Genomic DNA, 19,224 nt, shown 5'->3' on the forward strand with positions numbered 1-19,224 from the left:
TTATAAAGCCAGTAAAGATTTTGAACTTACCAGAATATCAATGGTTATTGGTGGCAGGGTTGGTTTAGGTAGTAGTGATAACCTCTGGGTTAGTCCGCCACTCCCACCACTACCAGGCTTCTCCTGACTGCCGACTGACCCAGTACAAGAAGGAAAACAGAGGAAAGATTGCACACAGTCAAACTAAAGACACAATAGATTCTTGGTCAGAAAATTTGCAGCTCTGCGGGTAAAGTGGTCTGCGAGTAAAGCTGCAGGTTGTGGGTTCGAGTCCAGCCTGGGGTCATGGTGCGTGTGCCCTTGGGCAAGGCACTTTGTCACTCATTGCTTCTCCCCACCCAGGAGTAAATGGGTACCTGTGAGGGCAGAGATGGTTATTGTGACTGAATAAGCTTGCTGAATAAGCAATACGCCTAACAGGCAGCACTGAGCTGTATACTCCCCAGGGAGCTGAGATGGTATTTTGAATGTTTCATGGGCCAATTAGCTCTGTGGTTCGATGACCTACATGTATGACCTGAGTAAGTTGAAACTAGGCTGAAACTTGAACAGGTTACTTCTAAGATTTTTATCACTTTCGGTACTTTTCAGCACTTTCGGTAACTTTAAAGGACTTGGGATTTAATTTTAAAGGCACTTGTGATATACTCGACTGCAAGGCTGCTTAATACCACACCGTAGATTTTGAAATACCAGAGATAGTATTGATGCCTTTACCGAGATGGGCTGAGGTCAGGTCCGAGTCTGATAAATGGCGGCAGGGCGCCACCTTAGATGGTGACCTAGGGGCTGGTTGTGAGAACTGCTGGGTGTAGAGCGGGGAACCAATCATGGTCCCATCTGGGGTATCTTCTGCGACAGAAAATCTGTAGAGTTATAAAAAATGACAACTCTTCACTAAATTCAATCTTTCTTTATGTTTTATATTTTGTCGTGTCAGTGCAACAAGGTCGTAACTCCATTCTGCAACAAAGTCGTATCTCGCGCGAATACGCTCCGTGCAACAACGTCGTATCTCGACGTCCATTGATTTTGCATGTATATCCGGATAATTTAAGCGAGATACGACCTTTTGACATTCTGAAACTCACGTTTTGCGTTTATGCCATTTTAGGAGATACGACCTTGTTGCACTGACGCAACGATTTACAACTATGGTGGTTTAACATAAATGAATTGCATTTTTCCATGGCCAGGGGAACCCCGACAAATATATCTTGGTATCAGAAAGACATCTGCATACATTATAAATTGTCCACTGACTTGACTCTGGAATTGACAGCAACAACTAATCGTATGATGTAGTTGCTCCTAACTTTTGCAAACCTCAATTTCTTTGTTTACTGAATTCAATCATTTGGATTGGTGTGAATCTGGTATGCCAGGCTGTAACCTGCGTAAGGTTTTCTACGCTTACTCCTTTGGGTTGAGTTGATCCTGTGGTGGGCTGGTAGAGAGAGGAGACGTCAGTGGGTTGGTTCGGTGTATCAGCGCTGCCGTGCGTCAGTGCAACAAGGTCGTAACTCCATTCTGCAACAAAGTCGTATCTCGCACGTATACGCTCCGTGCAACAACGTCGTATCTCGACGTCCATTGACTTTGCATGTACATCCGGATAATTTTAAGCGAGATACGACCTTTTGACATACTGAATCTCGCGTTTTGCGTTTATGCCATTTTAGGAGATACGACCTTGTTGCACTGACGCAATGATTTACAACTATGGTGGTTTAACATAAATGAATTGCATTTTTCCATGACTAGGGAACCGTGACAAATATATCTTGGTATCAGAAAGACATCTGCATACATTATAAATTGTCCACTGACTTGACTCTGGAATTGACAGCAACAACTTATCGTATGATGTAGTTGCTCCTAACTTTTTCAAACCTCAATTTCTTCGTTTACTGAATTCAATCATTTGGATTGGTGTGAATCTGGTTTTCCAGGCTGTAACCTGCGTAAAGGTTTCTACGCTTACTCCTTTGGGTTGAGTTGATCCTGTGGTGGGCTGGTAGAGAGAGGAGACGTCAGTGGGTTGGTTCGGTGTATCAGCGCTGCCGTGCCGATACCTCGGACCACGATGCCAGATTCACCCTCCAGATCAAAACACTGCCAGTAACTGCGGTCAGAAAAAATCCACCGAATGTTACAATAAGACAACACAACCCTGTAAGGCCAAATAAATAAACTTTTTCATCCCAGCCTTTTTTTTTTGGCCGCCTCCTTTTGTTTCAATGGCTCCTTTGGAAACAAAAGTATCAGCGAAAGAGTCGACAAATTGGCAGAATCCATCTTGGAAAATCTGCCATCTTTAAAAAAGGCAGCTGCCTCCTCCCGTTTTTTTCCTTCAAAAAGCCTGGACAAGAAATTTTTTTTTACTTGATAACTATATCAATACTTCTTGATTCTCAAAACTTATAATTGAAAACAACCACCCTAAATTTGTACTTTTCTCCAATCTTTTGCTCCGGAGAGTGAAGCCACATAATCTGAATTCAAAGCCTAAGACCAGACTGGTAGATGTCCAAATGCTTAAACTTTGGAGCCTTTAGTCTGGTGGTGTGAACGTGCATGAAATGCACAGAAATAGAGACTGGATACCAATTATTTTTTTTTTTATTTACTTTAGTCATGTAGGAGTAAACTAATGTTGGACTGGTAGTGTAATGAGCCAGCACCCGATTTCATGAAACTTATTGTATAAACTTACAATGCATCGCGGCTGTGACGCATCCTGCGATCCACTTCACAAAACACGTCATAAGAGCGACGCGTCGTGGGTGTATTTATAGCACAACTAGGTGACAGTTATATGTATTTAATCAGCGTACAGTAAGTTGAGTCGTCAGTTCTCCGCTCGAAGTTTGTTAAAACGTAAAACAAAATTACGGCCGTGTGATGCAAATTAAAGGAAAACAAGCTCTCAGTGGACTGTATAGCTACTTTGAAATTTCAACTGCAATATTCCGGGCTAATTCATAATTATTCAATGAATTTTCTATTTACAACTTTACACACATTGCCTCGGTATTATAATCTTGTTTATGTATTTTTTATGGCATAAAACTGGCTACGAAAGGACGCTTCTTATTTTGCGATGACCACAAGACACATCGTAACTTGCAACATGTTTTAAGCCGTTGTCAAGGAACTTAAGATGCATTCAACACGTCACAAGTTTCGTGAAATGGATCATACAATGTGTTGTGAGTAACGAAGTGTTAAATGTCGCAACTCGAGTTGCGACGCGTCGCAGCGCTTCTTGAAATCGGGTGTAGGACTGTTTTGTATCTTAAGTTTACGGACACAGTTTGAAAGTCACAAATTTTCGGACACAGTAAGGACACAAAAGTGAGAGTCAAAATTTTTGCCTTTACCCTAGGACTGCATTGCCTTCTCTCTCAAGCACCTTCAAGCCAATCTTCCTCTGTAGCTCGCCGGAAAGCTTGGTGAATAACTGCTGTCTCGCCTCATTAGAAGCCCTCGGTGTTCGGATCATGTCAATCCACTACGACCAAATAAAGAACGTTGGTAGAAAAAATTGGTTAAAAAGTTGTCTCAACTTTTCGACGTTTTATGGATTTGAACCGGGAAGGTTATTTTGAATTTCTATATGCTTATTTTTTATAAGATGGAAGTTGCGTCGGTGTGATGTAAATTTAACATAAGGTTTTTGCCCTTCACCGACATATAAACACTTTTGCTCATACATACTGAAATTTGTATCCTTGTGGAGACATTTCTTTGTTCTTGTGTACTAAAGTTTTCGAGTTTGAAAGTACAGTTTTAAAATGCTCTTATTTTAACCAGAAGCAATTTCCTTTTCTAAAAATCTACCATTTGTGACAGATCAACATATCTTGGAAATTCCTAGTTTTTGAGTAAAATCCATATATATATTTCGTGAAAACCTTGTGGAGACGTATTCATCTATAGAAATTGCCCTGTGGAGACGTATACAATCTTTTGTTCCCTATTGTGTGCATGTCTCCAGAGGGCACGGTGTATCAGATCAGGAGGTTACACACCGAGTATCCAATATACACCGGTGAAGGAAAAAAAACCCTAATATTAAGTTTACATCACACCGACGCAAATTCCATCTTATGAATAGTTAAATGCGGTACCCGCTGCTAATGTACATCAGATTCGAACCAGCAAACCAATCTTGTTAGCTTGGTGGTCGATTGGCAAGACATCTGCACTAGAAAGCAGGAGGTCGTGGGTTCGAGTCTCACCCGAGTGATATTTTCCAACTGTCATTCGGGAGGTAACACACTGAGTATACAGTGTTTATACATCGGTGAAGCGCAAAAACCTATTGTTAAATTGTTTATTTTTATACAGGGATATCAGGTTGGCTCAGCGGTTCTTTCCTCGCCTTCCACCACTGTGACCCGGGTTCGATTCCTGCCTGGGCCAATATGTGGATTGGGTTTTCAGTCCCTACCTGATTCTGTGGTTTTTTTCTAGAATATCATTTTGGGGTTCCCCCCCCCCCCCCACGATAACTGTAATTTCTTTCCACATCTTCTACCAAGGAACCCCAATGGGAAAAAAGTCGAAAAACTTGCGTGGGCTATCCGGCCAATTGCCAAATAATCATAAATAAATATATTAAACGCCCCATCGTAGAAAATGACAGTCCTATTTGGAAAATAGGACTGTCATTTATGTTTTCTTAAATATTCACAATGATTTTGTCAACTCCGGCAGTTTAAAGTATAAAATAGATATGGTTTGAAAATACATTATAATGGGGGGGGGTCCTCTCGCATGTGACAGTCCTTCAGTGTATTAAGCTAATGAGTTTGGTAACTATGGCAACATTATATTGTAGCCATGGCAACGGACTGAAACACTGTACACGAGTGTGTGGCTCATCGCCCTTATTGCTTTTCCGCCGCTCGGAGTTGTCATTTCGAGCCAGCCAGTGATTCTCGCCATTTCACAGTGACACTTTGTAAACTTGAGTGACTGAAAAGCGAACGTTTCGAATTGTCCGCTCATCATGGCGTTTATGTCCGAATTCTTTGCCATTGAGGTTGCCATTTTATCAATGAGGGCCCTCTCTGAGTCAAATTTCTGCCTGTCTCGGTCCCCTGTCAAATGCTCTTGACATTGATCATGTTGGTTTTGAACAGCGCTCCCATGTGAAGATAGTGTCCCCCCACCCACTTTTTTATTTTACGGAGGTCGGGTGTCCAGTGAAAAAAACCTGTCTACCTTTTGAGCGTGGATGAACTTGGGCACCCGTCCCACTGTGTCATCCAGCCCCCCACTCCCCCCCCCCCCCAAGGATGAGAACCCTGGCTACACCGCTGCTGGGTTGTCGACAGCAAGCGTGGCAGGATGCGTGGAGCGCGGGTCGCATGACCGATTTTAAACACTTCTCATGGCAAACCACCCACTTGACACGCTATCAATCAACAGACCAATCCGGGCGCGCTATCAACTCTACCACGGAGCCCCCTTCAATGGTGAAAGCATTGTGCTAGCTATTGTTCAATCCGTCACAGGCGGTTGCTTTGTACAATAGCATGCACAATGGTTTCTCCATTGAAGGGGGCCCCGTGCGCATGCAAGGATCACTATTGGAATGGTTCAACTATCCCAGATGTTTAATACAAAATTTAAGTGGCTGTGTATCTATTTGTCTCCTACCTGATACTCAGGGTCATCATTGACGACTAGCTCCTCTACAAAACCATGAACAGCACTCACAGTGTAACAAGTAGGAATGCCACTAGCTGAAAGACAAAAACAAATTACAAATATAATATAAAAACATAATGGACTACCAGTGACTGCACAACTTGAAGTTTATTTTGGGAAAAATTTACACTACTGTTTACTGACAAAATAACACTTACCATTACTAGCTGGAGTTACCCAGCCCTGAGTTTTATCATTGGGTTGTCTATTAGGGCTGGAGCTAGTTTTTCTTGTAACTTGTAGTATAGGCAAAACATTTTGGAAAATGTTCAATTTTGTCCCCGTTACACACTAATTGCAACTGCAACTCACCCCAAACTTGCCTGGAATAACCATTACACAGGTCCTTGAAGTAAAAAACGATCCACGATGAAGATTCAGCCTACAATTGCAGTGAAAACAGGAGGAATAACTGCTAACCTGACAACCTTGCTGGCATGGCCAGGACCGCAATTGGTTTGTGCACAAAAAAAAATTGTGTACAATGAATGGCGGTCGATTACCATGCACGTACAGCTCGCTGGTACTCGGCGTTTTTGCGGTCGGTGCATGACGTGACGCGGAAGCGTAATACCCGATGACTGTTTCATGCATTAATAAGAGGTTCACTCGCATCACAGTGCGGTACTGGAACGGCAACCGTCGAGTTGGCCGGCTATCGTGCATTCATAGTGCAGTGTTACTCGACGGTTGCCGTTCCAGTACCGCACTGTGATGCGAGTGAACCTCTTATCAATGCATAAAACAGTCATCGGGTATTACGCTTCCGCGTCACGTCATGCACCGACCGCAAAAACGCCGAGTACCAGTGAGCTGTACGTGCATGGTAATCGACCGCCATTCATTGTACACAATTTTTTTTTGTGCACAAACCAATTGCGGTCCTGGCCATGCCAGCAAGGTTGTCAGGTTAGCGGTTATTCCTCCTGTTTTCACTGCAATTGTAGGCTGAATCTTCATCGTGGATCGTTTTTTACTTCAAGGACCTGTGTAATGGTTATTCCAGGCAAGTTTGGGGTGAGTTGCAGTTGCAATTAGTGTGTAACGGGGACAAAATTGAACATTTTCCAAAAATTTTTGCCTATACTACAAGTTACAAGAAAAACTCGCTCCAGCCCTAGATGACAACCCAATGATAAAACTCAGGGCTGGGTAACTCCAGCTATACCATTACTTTGTTGTAATTCAATGTTGCAACAGTTTTTAATGACTGAAATGATATGATATATTCAATCCTGAGCAAAAAGTCATTCGAGGCCGTTTGCTCAGCACCTAGCTAAGAAAATATAGGGCCTATCGTCAATTTTTGCTGAGTTTTCTGCCTCACAAGGCCTTGAGGCAAATATCTCTCCTTTCTGATTTCTTTTGCCTCGCAACGCAAAAAACTCACCGTGTGCAGGCAACCTGAGCTACGTGCTGAACTAAAAAGATTAACTAGCCAATGAAAGCACATAATCTGTTCACATGATTTCAAGATGGCGACCCAACGAACAAATCAGGGACCTTGTCAGCGACTATACAGTGTGTATATAGGTATGGTTTGAAAAATACGCCTTCCACTTTAATATATGAGACATCAAACGTCCAAATCTGATTATTTTTGACAGAGTTATTTTCCAAGAGAGGTCAAATTGACCGTGGGACCAAGTTTTCAATTTTAGGCATTGGGACAAAGGTAGCCTAATAGCCTCTGTGTGGCTAATTGCCTCGCCTACAAAAATGTGTTTAGCGAGTTAACACAATTCTACACACTTTCTTGCTATCAGTTTGTACACTTGTTTACATGTTAAACATTTTTAGCATGAGGTGATAGCAAGCAAGTGTTTAGAATTGTGTTTACTCACTAAACACATTTTTGTAGGCACGGCAATTATCCACACAGAGGCAATTAGGCTACCTTAACACCAATGCCTAAAAATTGAAAACTTGGTCCCATGCTCAATATTACTCATAACTGTTTCAAAAATCATCAGATTCAGATGTTTGATGTCTCATTTTAAAGTGGAAAGGCGTATCTTTCATACCATATCTATATTATCTATGTTGGTTACACATTCTGCGTCTGGCATTCCGTTATATTTTCTTTGCATTTTGTTGATACACACTGTATTTTTAGGGGACAAACTGTTTTATTTGTGGCCAGATCATCCTTGATTCAGTTGCTGACCAACCCTATACATGATGTACCAATGATTGGTATGTGCTCCATTACACTGGAAAACATATCGGACTGGTCCAGTAGTTTTGCAATTGTTTTAAAAGCCTGCTGGCATTTGGCCCTAATTTTGAAATTATGCGACCGACAAAGATAATCTGGCCACAAATTAACCAGCTTGTTTTAAGAGGAAGGGGGAAGATGTTATTTCAAGACTTACAACTGAAGAACTGAACCCCACATGACGATTCCTTGAACTTGCTGACATTTTCTAGCAGATCCACTTTGACCACCACACTGATCTCCCCTCTCATACCGTGCATGGTGTCATAAATAGGCAGCCAGCCTGCTATCTCGGATGCTCCATCTTTCAAAAGTAGGGGGTTCAGATCGATGTAAACCTGGGGAGGGGCAGATTAGAATATTCTGTTGTTAACCCTAGAAACCAGGTGCACCTAATTTTTAATATGTGATGCGATCAAGCTATTAAATGAGTCATTTGTCAAAATGTTTATTAGGAGATTCAGGCCAAAATAGGGCCACTTCATCACATCACTTCATCGCATCTCTTGGTGTTCCGGTATCAACATGCGGTTTTCACATCAGTAATGCTGAGATTGTGCTCTTTTCAAATCTGTATTAAAAAAATTTGACCAGGGTCGACAAACGACTCATCTAGCTTGATCGATCACATATGTTTTCTAAAATATTCACAATGATTTCGTCAACTCCGGCAGTTTAAAGTATAAAATAGATATGGTTTAAAATGACATTAATAAATACCTTGGAGAGTTGATGGTTTCTGATTGGTCGAGACTCGATCATGTGGCCGGGCATTAACGGTGATAATGGACCGGCTTCAAAGATCAAGCGAATAAATGGCCCCTGAACCAGCATTGATCAAGCCCCGTTCAGCCCCATGCAAGCCAATGATTGGTCAAAATGTAGTAACAGTCCTGCGGTAGCTTGTAACAATAGAGCACTGCACATGCGCTCAACCCCCATCGCGTGAGACTGACGCGCGCGTACGCAACACAGTTGCTAGGGATGCGTGCGTGCGCGCGTAAGGAAGTTTTGAAACGACATCGTACAGCAGTGCAGTATATATTGAGAATGTTTACGACGAAAGCGTAGATCTACGATTTATTTTCTTTGAACACTTCACCCACCGACATATTTACCTTTCCTAAACCAAGCATCTTTGTAATTCCGGACACAAGGAATGTGTAAACGAGATTTCAGCTTCCTCCATCAGGTAAAGATATGAAAACATTGTTGTAATTTGTTTCACTACGGCAGCAGTTTCTGTTGAGTTTACGTCGTTATACTATAGCTGTTAAGCTAAAATATGGCCCACGAACATGAACACAAAAAAGTTTGGAAATATCGCCGAAAGAAAGTAAAAAAATTGGAGCATTTTAACTGTTTATTTCGTTAAAAAGGTATTTATTAATGGGAATAACAGTGTGAAGATCCGGTCTTCACTGCGTGATAATGACCGGGTGTGGGGGTGACCGCTGTTAATGGACCTCGACTTCGTCTCGGTCCATTAACAGCGGTCACCCCCACAAGAGTTGAAATCCTGCTACAAACTTTGGCAAAAACCCGAACATTATGCTCTGTACTCGGGTATCGCATTCTCCAGACAGGTCACCTGACCACGTCCATTTTTAAAGCTTACTAAAAAGTTCCAATAAGTTCATCACAAACAATAACAAGTTATGACAGCTATGATGTCCTTTACCTACAACACCAATAATGACATTTATTCTTACAAAACAAGGTTCTTACAAAGCAACAGGGTGCAGATTCACCACTGTATGTAAAATATAATGTTCATGTTAGGCCAAAAAAAAAATAAGTCGGTCTCTGGTCAGCGCGCGCGTCGATTTTAATCATGCGCGTCGATCTTTTTTTTCCCCAAAATGTTCCGCGGTAGCTCCAACAGCGCCCTCTATTTCCGCACCTCCTCAGTTTTTTTTTACCAAAGAGCACCAAGGAATGGGAAATTGCACCAAGGCAAATGATCGAAAAGCACCACGGCAAATTATGGAGGACACCAATGTACATGAGGACACCAAAAAAGCAAAATAGTACCCACCTTGTCTGTACAATCCAAGCTTGAAGAAGAAAAAAAAAAAGCCAAACCCCCCCCCCCCCAAAAGCCGCGTGGCCGCGTCAATTCCGGAACTTTGGTCTGACCAGAGACCGAATATTTTTTTTTTAGGCCTTATCATGCCATTTGCCAACGATTTGAAATTTTCAAAAAATTTGAATTGTACATGACTGTCGAACAACTTAAGAAATTGTAGCTGGCTTCAAAATCGATAAAAATCAGTCTTGAAAACCATTGCTGAAAAGGATGTTGCTTTTTATGCTACACGTGCATGAGTGATTTAAAAATTCCTTTTTTTAGTGTAAATAAAGAAAATGGTGATGGTAATAATAATTTAAGAAATATGAAATAAACGATAAAATTGATCTACAATATTTGTTGTCGGTTTTGACAAATGCAAACATTGCAAAAACAAGAACTACTTGCAAATGTACAATGCAGTAGCGCTTTAAATCTGTTATGCAATCTATGGAAAGAAATCGAACGATTTTCATCAGCTCAAAATGCTTTCAATCCAATCATTTTTCATGTTCGCAAAAAGAGCAAAGTATTTACATGCATATTCTTTACTTCAAAGTACATCAGAAGCTGTGTTTTCGTTTCAGAACGAACAAAAAAAAATGAAATAGTTGCTACGTGATGTAAAGATAAGAACAAGTGTCTCGCGAATGTTTTATCGTCGGAACGAAATCCGAATTCACAAGTTCGCAGAGTGCATCTTTGAAATTGTTCCATTATTGTCATGACTAGCCAAGGCACACCTCTGAGTACACACAGAAATAATCAGTCTTCTGAAACTTATCCTTATCTTCGGAGCTTGTGCTGTTGTTCAGCTGGCATATCTTCTTCCCGTCTTCGGTTTTCTTGATGTTGAAAGAGCGGCATCCGGGCTCCTGGGCGCAGGCTGAGCCACAGGCGACCACGCCCTCGGTGATAAACTCCCGGATGTTGTGGTCGAGGAGGCACGTTGAGTTGAGAATGCGGCTGTGGGTGTCGGTAGAGAGGCAGTATTGACGGGGTTGGGTTGAGAGACGAACACAAAAAGCCTTCCACCATCTCTCACATTGTTCATCATCCATCGTGTCTATATAACGTACGACTAACTTAGCACAATCTTGATTGCCTTTCCAATTATTTGGTTGCCCATCAGCCCATACCAAGAAGGGCTCGCCTCCTTCCTGACCGTCACACTCCCAAGTTCCTTCAACCTCTTTGTCATTGCAAGCAATCCAGGCGTAGTATTCACCGTCCTCCTTTCGTGCCAGTTCCACCATGAAGTTCAGTTCCTCGAGCGAGCGAGGAGTGGCCATCTTGCCTCCCATGCCTTGGCAAACTTTCTTGGCGTCATCCCAATTATAGTATGAAGGAGTGAGGCGATAACACTCGTTACCCCACAATTGCCACTCTTGCGGGCAAGAGCATTTGACAGGGGACCGAGACGGGCAGAGATTTGACTCAGAGAGGGCCCTCATCGATAAAATGGCAACCACAATGGCAAAGAATTCGGACATAAACGCCATGATGAGCGGACAATTCGAAACGTTCGCTTTTCAGTCACTCAAGTTTACAAAGTGTCAATTTTCTGAGATCGGACTTGGCTGTGAAACGGCAAGAATCACTGGCTGGCTCGAAATGACAACTCCGCGCTGCGGCAAAGCAATATGGGCGATGAACCACACACTCGTGTACAATGTTTCAGTCCGTTGCCATGGCTACAATATAATGTTGCCATAGCTACCAAACTCATTAGCTTATTACACTGATAGTCCAGGCAAAATACTTCATTTTTTGAGTGAACCTCAAACAAATTGCAACAGGATTTTTTTCTACCACAGTGCATTTCTATAAGGTCCCTAAAATGACATACTAAAAGTCCAAAAAAATCCAAGTGGTGGAAATATGCCTAATTTGCATAAATCCAAAATGGCCGAAAATTTTAGGACTTTCACATTGATTTGGTCATATTTCTCATACTCGATAGCTTTTTGAGGTACTTAAAACGACAATTTTAGTCCGTTTACATTGATTTCATCATTATTCTAGTCCTAGGTAACTTTCAAGATCCCCATGTTTCCCAAATTTTCCATATGCCGTATATTAATTTGCATAAATGCCATATATTAATTTGCATAAATTAAAGTTAAAATTATGGCTGCCATATGTGTGGACATGTCACAATTCAATTTTCCCTGATAACCCAAGTTCAGTTATTTATACATAAATATCACGGTGCATTTCTGTAAGGCCCCTAAAATAGTCCCCAAAAATCCAAGTGGTGGAAATATACCTAATTTGCATAAATTCAAAATGACCACCTAAAAACATGATTTTCATATTGATTTTGCCATAATTCTCGTCCTACATTGCTTTTGGGGGTGCTGTAAAGGGAATATACAACATTTGCAAACATCAAAAAACGAAATGATCACATTATCACGAAATAACTTACTGGATTGTTAGGGAATGACAGTCAATTAAAAGCATCCTGTAAAATCGTAGCTCCTGGTGTGCTGACATTGTCAAGAAAAATTGTATTTTTCCAACGCTGGTCGGCTTACCAGTGTTGGAGAAAACTGGCTTTTTTCAAAAACTTCTCTTAATTTTTCAAATTTAGTTATTCCGCATTTTCTTTGCAATTGATCACACACCTGTGAAGGAGTTCAAACCTGCTAGACTGATTCTCCGACCTTACAATTCCCCAACGTCTATACATTGCTCTGATTCATCGTAAGTGGGGTCAGGGCAGGGGCGGATCCAGACTGCCATTTGCTGGGGGGGGGGGGGCTAGAATTGTCGAGGACCTGCGAGCGCGGATCGCGAAGCCCTTACGGCGTGGGGTCCGGGGCCAGCTTAAGGGCCCCGGGAAATTTTAGATCGTAGATGCTCTGTGGTGCAATCTGAGGAGTTTCCTGGCCACTTTCCCCAGATTTTTTTTAGCATAAGTTTTTAAAATTATGAGGGGATATTTTGTTTCATTTGTTTCAAGTACATATAGGCCTATATATATACTCTTGCTCTTATGAAGTTCTTCTGTATTCAAAGCCTAAAGTTGAGAACATGCACATAATTTGTAATTGTTCCGCGCTCATCAGTCATATAACTGACATGAATTTGAATATTTCATTACAGCGGATCCATATTTGGGGAGTGTGACAAACTGGCATGAAACGTATCCGAAAAATATTTTAATAGAATCTGAATTGGCCATTGTTTGATTTTATTTAGTCACCAAGCCCGGAGCGTGAAAACGGTTTGACCTTCATACGCATTGTACGCAGCAGTTGTGCGCGTGCAGTCCATAGAGCTATATTAGGAGGTGCGTGAAAATTGCCACGCCTTTTGAACGATTTTTCTTCCTCAAACTCAAAACGCGTGGCCCGTCGGATCGATCACCGTCCGTTTTCCACCGATAGTATACATTTTAAAATATTTGCCGGGGGGGGGGGGGGGGGCGTGCGCCCCCTGCGCCCCCCGCTGGATCTGCCAATGGGGTCAGGGAACCAGACTACAAGAATATGATTGATTTTCTTGGTTTTTCCAGCATCTACCAGCCCAAAACGTGAAACAAGTCAGTTCAACAAAATTGCTATAACATACTAATCCTCCAAATCCATATATTTCTTAAAACTGCAGCAACAGCAAATGTTGTATATTCCCTTCAAGCAACAATTTGTTTTTTTTACATGATTTCATCATTATGCTAGTCCTGGGTACCTTTCGAGATCCCAATGTTTCCCAAATTTGCCAAATGCCGTAAAATAATTTGCATAATTTCAAATAAAGTAAAGTTAAGTTACAATTATGGCACACTGATTCTGACCCATGTTGGGACTTAGGCCATGACAAATGGGTCGCAGGGGAAACTATTCCACAGGTTTCGAACTTTTATTGAGTCTGATCTGTATATTGGAGAAGAGGCGAAAGATACGAATTGAGTTATCTTCATTATTCAAGTGGTTCTCGCTAAATCACTTAACTCAAAAATACAAACTACGGAATAGTAAATGAAATGAAACTGTAGCTTAACTTCTATTATTATCATATATGATTACAAGTAAACAAATTGCCTCCAGCAGATGGGGGTTGGCAGGTCATTGATGGCAAATCTTCCCATACAAATGGACAAACCGCCTGCACCACCATCACTACTTGAGGTCATCCGATGTGGGTGTAAGAAAGACTTGTGCGAATAGAAACTGCACGTGCCGAAAGTATGGCCTGTCTTGTACAACTGCTTGCACTGAATGCCGTGGCACTAGTTGTGCCAACTCGCCTACAACCAGACATTGATCCTAATGCTGCTGAAGATTACAGACTGCCACATAAGTGTTCATTCTAAGATACAAAGATGTACGTGTAGATGATAACAACCAGACTAACAGAGCATGCAAGCCAATATGGATGAAAGGTCGTCAATATGGATCTTTGTGATATTTCTGTATTCATAACTGAACTTGGATTATCAGGGAAAGTACAATTGTTTTCTCCCTTCACAGTAATCATATATAAGAAGTTAAGCTACAGTTTCATTTCATTTACTATTCCGTATTTTGTATTTTTTAGTTGCATAATCAAAACTGATGTTAATGATTTAGCGAGAACCACTTAAATAAGTGCGACTTTAACTTTAATTGTGTTTTTATTTAATTGACTTGCTACTTGTTCCTTGTTAATTGTTTAGAATTAGTATTTAACTTTGTCATTCTGTTCTTGGATGAAGATTACTCAATATGTATCTTTCGCCTCTTAAATCAGGCTCAATAAAAGTGCAAAACCTGATGAATAGTTATCCCCGCGACCCATTTTTCATGGCATAAGTCCCAACACAGATCCTAATTGTGCTGTAACTTCAACTTTACTTTTTTTGAATTTATGCAAATTAGTATAAGGCATTTATGCTAATTATTATACAGCATTTGGCAAATTTGGGAAACATAGGGATCTTGGAAGGTACCCAGGACTAGAATAATGAGGAAATCAATGTAAAAGGACAACACTTTGTTTAAAGTGCCCCAAAAAGTAATGTAGGACGAGAATTATGGCCAAACCAGTATGAAAATCATATAATTAGTGGACATTTTGAATTTATGCAAATTAGACATATTTTCCAGCACTTGGATTTTTTTTTAACTTTTTTTTTCGGGACCACATACAGACATAGAGATGCTCTGTGGTGTGATACATAACTGAACTAGAAGTTGTTAGAGAAAATTCAATTGTGACGTGTCCACACACATGGCAGCCATAATTTTAACTTTAATTTATGCAAATTAATATACGGCATTTATGCAAATTATTATACGGCATTTAGCAAATTTGGAAACAGAGAGATCTCGAAAGGTACCCAGGACTAGAATAATGATGAAATCAATGTAAAAGGACAAATTGTTGTATAAAAGACCCCAAAAAGCAATGTAGGACAAGAGTTATGGCCAAATCAATATGAAAATCATATAATTAGTGGCTATTTTTAATTAATGCAAATTAAGCATATTTCCACCACTTGGATTTTTCTTTTTTTAAGTTTTTTTCGGGACCATATAGAGACCTCTGTGGTGTGATATTTATGTAAACATAAATGAACAAGAAGTTATTAGGAAAAATTCAGTTGTGATGTCAACACATGACAGCCATAATTTTAACTTTAATTTATGCAAATTAATATATGGCATTTATGCAAATTATTACACCGCATTTGGCAAATTTGGGAAACATAGGGATCTTGAAATTTACCTAGGACTAGAATAATGATAAAATCAATGTAAAAGGACTAAAATTGTTGTTTGAAGTTCCTCAAGAAGCTATCTAGTATGAGAAATATGACCAAATCAATGTAAAAGTCCTAAAATATGCGGCCATTTTGGATTTATGCAACTTAGGCATATTTCCACCACTTGGATTTTTTTGGACTTTTAGTATGTCATTTTAGGGACCTTATAGAAATGCACTGCGGTGAAAAAAATTCTGTTGCAATTTGTTTGAGGTCAAACCTTATATTGCCTGGACTATGAAGGACTGTCACACGCGAGAGGACCCCCCATAATAATAAGGGAATAACAGTGTGAGGAGCCGGTCTTCACTGCGTGATAATGACCGGGTGTGGGGGTGACCGCTGTTAATTCGTCTCGGTCCATTAACAGCGGTCACCCCCACACCCGGTCATTATCACGCAGTGAAGACCGGCTCCTCACACTGTTATTGCCTTAATAGGGTTTACCTTGCCTATGGCATCATGAGCACTGTATGTGTCGTAGTCCATTATTCTGCAAGACAATTACTAATAATTAATATTGTTTTAATGTCAATTCAATGCTTTATAAAAACATGATTTAAGCTTCCCGAACCCTAACTCCCTAGGCCATTTTGCTAGGATGTAGCCTCAATCCTGCTAAATCCTCCAATTGGCCTCATGGAAAAATTGCATATAGCCTGAATCCTGCAAATTCCTCCATTATTTCATGAATATGGTCCGTGGAGGGGTGACCACTGCCTGAATCCTGCAAAGTCCTGCAGCAGTGACTGTCAATAGGCTGAGGCAGAGGCAGTGACATCCTGGAGCAGTACGGAGGATTTCAAGCATAATCCAGGCCTATATTTATGCATGACTGAGCAAAAACAACACAAGGTCCAACCCAAGACCTTGACAAAGTGCATCCTATGAAATCAGTTACGCACTTTTACCATGTAACCTCAATCCTCCAAATTCCTCCACTTTGGCAAAGAGGATTTTGAAGGATTCAGGGCGGTTAGGGTCAAAGTAGACAAAATATAAAATGCATCATTGGATTTCTTAGGGTGGGGGATTTGTAACAGTGGCTTTAGACACAGGTAAGGTTCAGGGAAGCTAAAATGTTCATTTGGGGGGGGGGGGGTATCCCACTTTTAGGTATGCCAGATGAGACTGCTGCTATATCAGTCTGAAAATGATATACTATGAAGTTAAATGAAAGAGGTTACCTTAGCTGCAGTGGTTCGTCCTGCAATTCCTCATCATCAACCTTAAAACAAAACATCAATTTATTTATTATAAAGTTTGATATTTCAATAAAACTTCTATTAGGCCACAAAAAAAAGTCTCCGGTTTCTGGTCTGCACGTGCGCGCCGCAGCCGTCAGCAAAATTAACAACTTTTTTTTTTCAATATAAGATGATGTCTCTAATCTGCCAAACTCACTGGTTTGACTGGAATCCTGCTGCTGCACAATTTTAACATGTTTTTAGATGGGGTTACGATCGAGTATAAGCTTTATGCGGCCTCTCTGGGCTCCCAAATATTTTTCACTAAATTTAGTCGGGCACCATTTGCAGGCAGTGTTGTAATTATGTAATTGTGTGTCTGGAAGCCAGACTGAGAGAGCGATGGTCTTGTATCTGGAACCTGTAAACGCTTTTTAATTAGCGCAATATGTAAGGGAGCAGACTAATGACCAGCACGATGTTAATGTCGCTGTATGGTCTGACGTTACCGTTTTCTCTGATTTTTGTCTTGACTATCCAAAATTCCTGAAGAATGTTCGTGTCGGTCGAGATGGTAAGTTGGTGCAGAATTCTCAAGCCTTATGGCCTTACTGAGGTCACCTCAAGCTCCACTCTGAAGGATATTTTCGAGAGTTTTAAGGGGATCGAAGCATCATCTGCAATATCAGCCGACATTTGAAAAAAAAAAAAGTGGGGCGGCAGAAAAATAAAAACGTGTCCGCCGCACCACTTTTGGGGCAAGCTCCATACCAGAAACCGGAGACTTTTTTGGGGGCCTTAAATAGATGTGCTACAATACTTGTGTGTGGAGTAAACTATGGGGTCAATGTGAACGCAACTGTTCTTGGGTAATGGAATTTTCAGATTCCAAGACATCAAAAACACTGTCACAACTAAACTTGAGGCTATTTTCAGGATCATCTCAACCGTAGTTAGGACTGTCCCAACTACATTTGAGGCCACTGCTATATCGTAGTTGGAGCAAAACATAAGTACTCTACCTATAAGCAATAAATACTCATCTCAGTTGCAAGAAAATTTGACACAGAGAAACATGTTTTGGTGAAATTCACTTAGGTTGAAATGTACACATCTTTTGCAAAATTCATAATGTGAACATTATCTCTGTTGTCAAAAATTAACAATAGCATCCAGTTTTGAGGCCTCTATGAACAGGCCATAAATCACAAAGAAAACCACAAAGACAATTTGAGACAACCAATACTCAGTAACGGAAGCCACCTTGATCTAGATTTTTTTTACGCTGTGTATTTGTAGGAATTCAAATCCAATATTCTCGATCCTCACCTCAAACTTGAACCACTCTGACTGCCACTGGGGGTTGAGGGACTTACGACAGGTTTCTGTCTTGTGAGTTACTTGTCCAAGTTTGACCTGCGAAGAAAAGGAATAAGTTTAATGTAATCTACACTGTACATGCAGCTTATGGAATAGAACAATCTGATAAGAATTTACTACATGTATCTATCCCAGTGAAATGTTCCCAAAGAATAGATCTTTGGCCCTACCAGTTGGTAAAACTTAGAAAAATGCCTCTTTAAACTTCGTCTTGTAATTTTAAGAACTTTATTTCTTCAAAATGCTCCGGTTTATGTCAGACATCTTGATCGTAACGTGACTTGAGACAATTAAACTGGGCGCAATCGGTGGATCTGCAACATCGCCCGGGCGATCGTGCTACCAGTCATCAGTCAATCACCCAGCGACAAACCTACGGTCAATCACTTTATCTTTCTGGAGATTTTGTTTTTTTTAAAAAGGGGGAGTAACGTCTGATATTCGCTACAGGATTGACCGACCGCGCAAATGGGTTTTTCCGCAACTAAGTAATAGCACAAATTCACCAATCAAGGCCAATAGCCAACAGCCTTTTACAGGTCAGTAAGTTTCTATTTTGCTTCGTTGTTAAATAATATTTTATTTATATGAACCACAGAGTGAAACTGACGAGGTGAATTATAATAATTTTTCAAAAGCTGAACAAAGAAATTGACTGGAGCGGGGTTTGAACCAGATTGGGAACTTGAATTTTTCAAAAATTGTCATTGGCCAAAGAAAAGATCCTCAGTATTTCACCAACCAAGTTTTCAGACTCAATTCAATTTTTTAAGTAGACTTTTCTTCAATATTTTGCACGAGAGAGAAGTCAGGTGATTTCAAAATGAGGCTAAAGACTAGACTGGTACACGTCCAACCATGGTCCAACTGTTTGAAAAGACCGACTTCTTCATTC

The 19,224-nt window shown here is 40.7% G+C and overlaps 2 protein-coding genes across 2 annotated transcripts in view; both read right to left on the bottom strand.

Annotated features, from left to right (window-relative positions):
- LOC119728537 (C2 domain-containing protein 5-like) overlaps positions 1-19,224 on the bottom strand; it is a 48,121-nt gene that overhangs the window by 25,322 nt on the left and 3,575 nt on the right. Inside the window, exons 3-11 of the mRNA XM_038200817.1 lie at positions 18,279-18,365; positions 16,950-16,990; positions 16,210-16,255; positions 8,097-8,277; positions 5,671-5,756; positions 3,384-3,514; positions 1,985-2,125; positions 718-866; positions 31-134 (exon numbers count right to left, since the gene is read on the bottom strand). Of these exons, the coding sequence (XP_038056745.1) occupies positions 31-134; positions 718-866; positions 1,985-2,125; positions 3,384-3,514; positions 5,671-5,756; positions 8,097-8,277; positions 16,210-16,255; positions 16,950-16,990; positions 18,279-18,365 (966 nt within the window). The remainder of the gene's footprint in view (positions 1-30; positions 135-717; positions 867-1,984; positions 2,126-3,383; positions 3,515-5,670; positions 5,757-8,096; positions 8,278-16,209; positions 16,256-16,949; positions 16,991-18,278; positions 18,366-19,224) is intronic.
- Positions 10,099-11,808, bottom strand: LOC119728536 (C-type lectin mannose-binding isoform-like). Its single transcript, XM_038200816.1, has one exon. The coding sequence runs from the start codon at positions 11,510-11,512 to the stop codon at positions 10,739-10,741; it is 774 nt and encodes a 257-aa protein (XP_038056744.1). The 5' UTR covers positions 11,513-11,808; the 3' UTR covers positions 10,099-10,738.

Source organism: Patiria miniata, unplaced genomic scaffold, assembly GCF_015706575.1.
Source record: "Patiria miniata isolate m_02_andy unplaced genomic scaffold, ASM1570657v1 HiC_scaffold_20, whole genome shotgun sequence".
Classification (NCBI taxonomy): Eukaryota; Metazoa; Echinodermata; class Asteroidea; order Valvatida; family Asterinidae; genus Patiria; species Patiria miniata.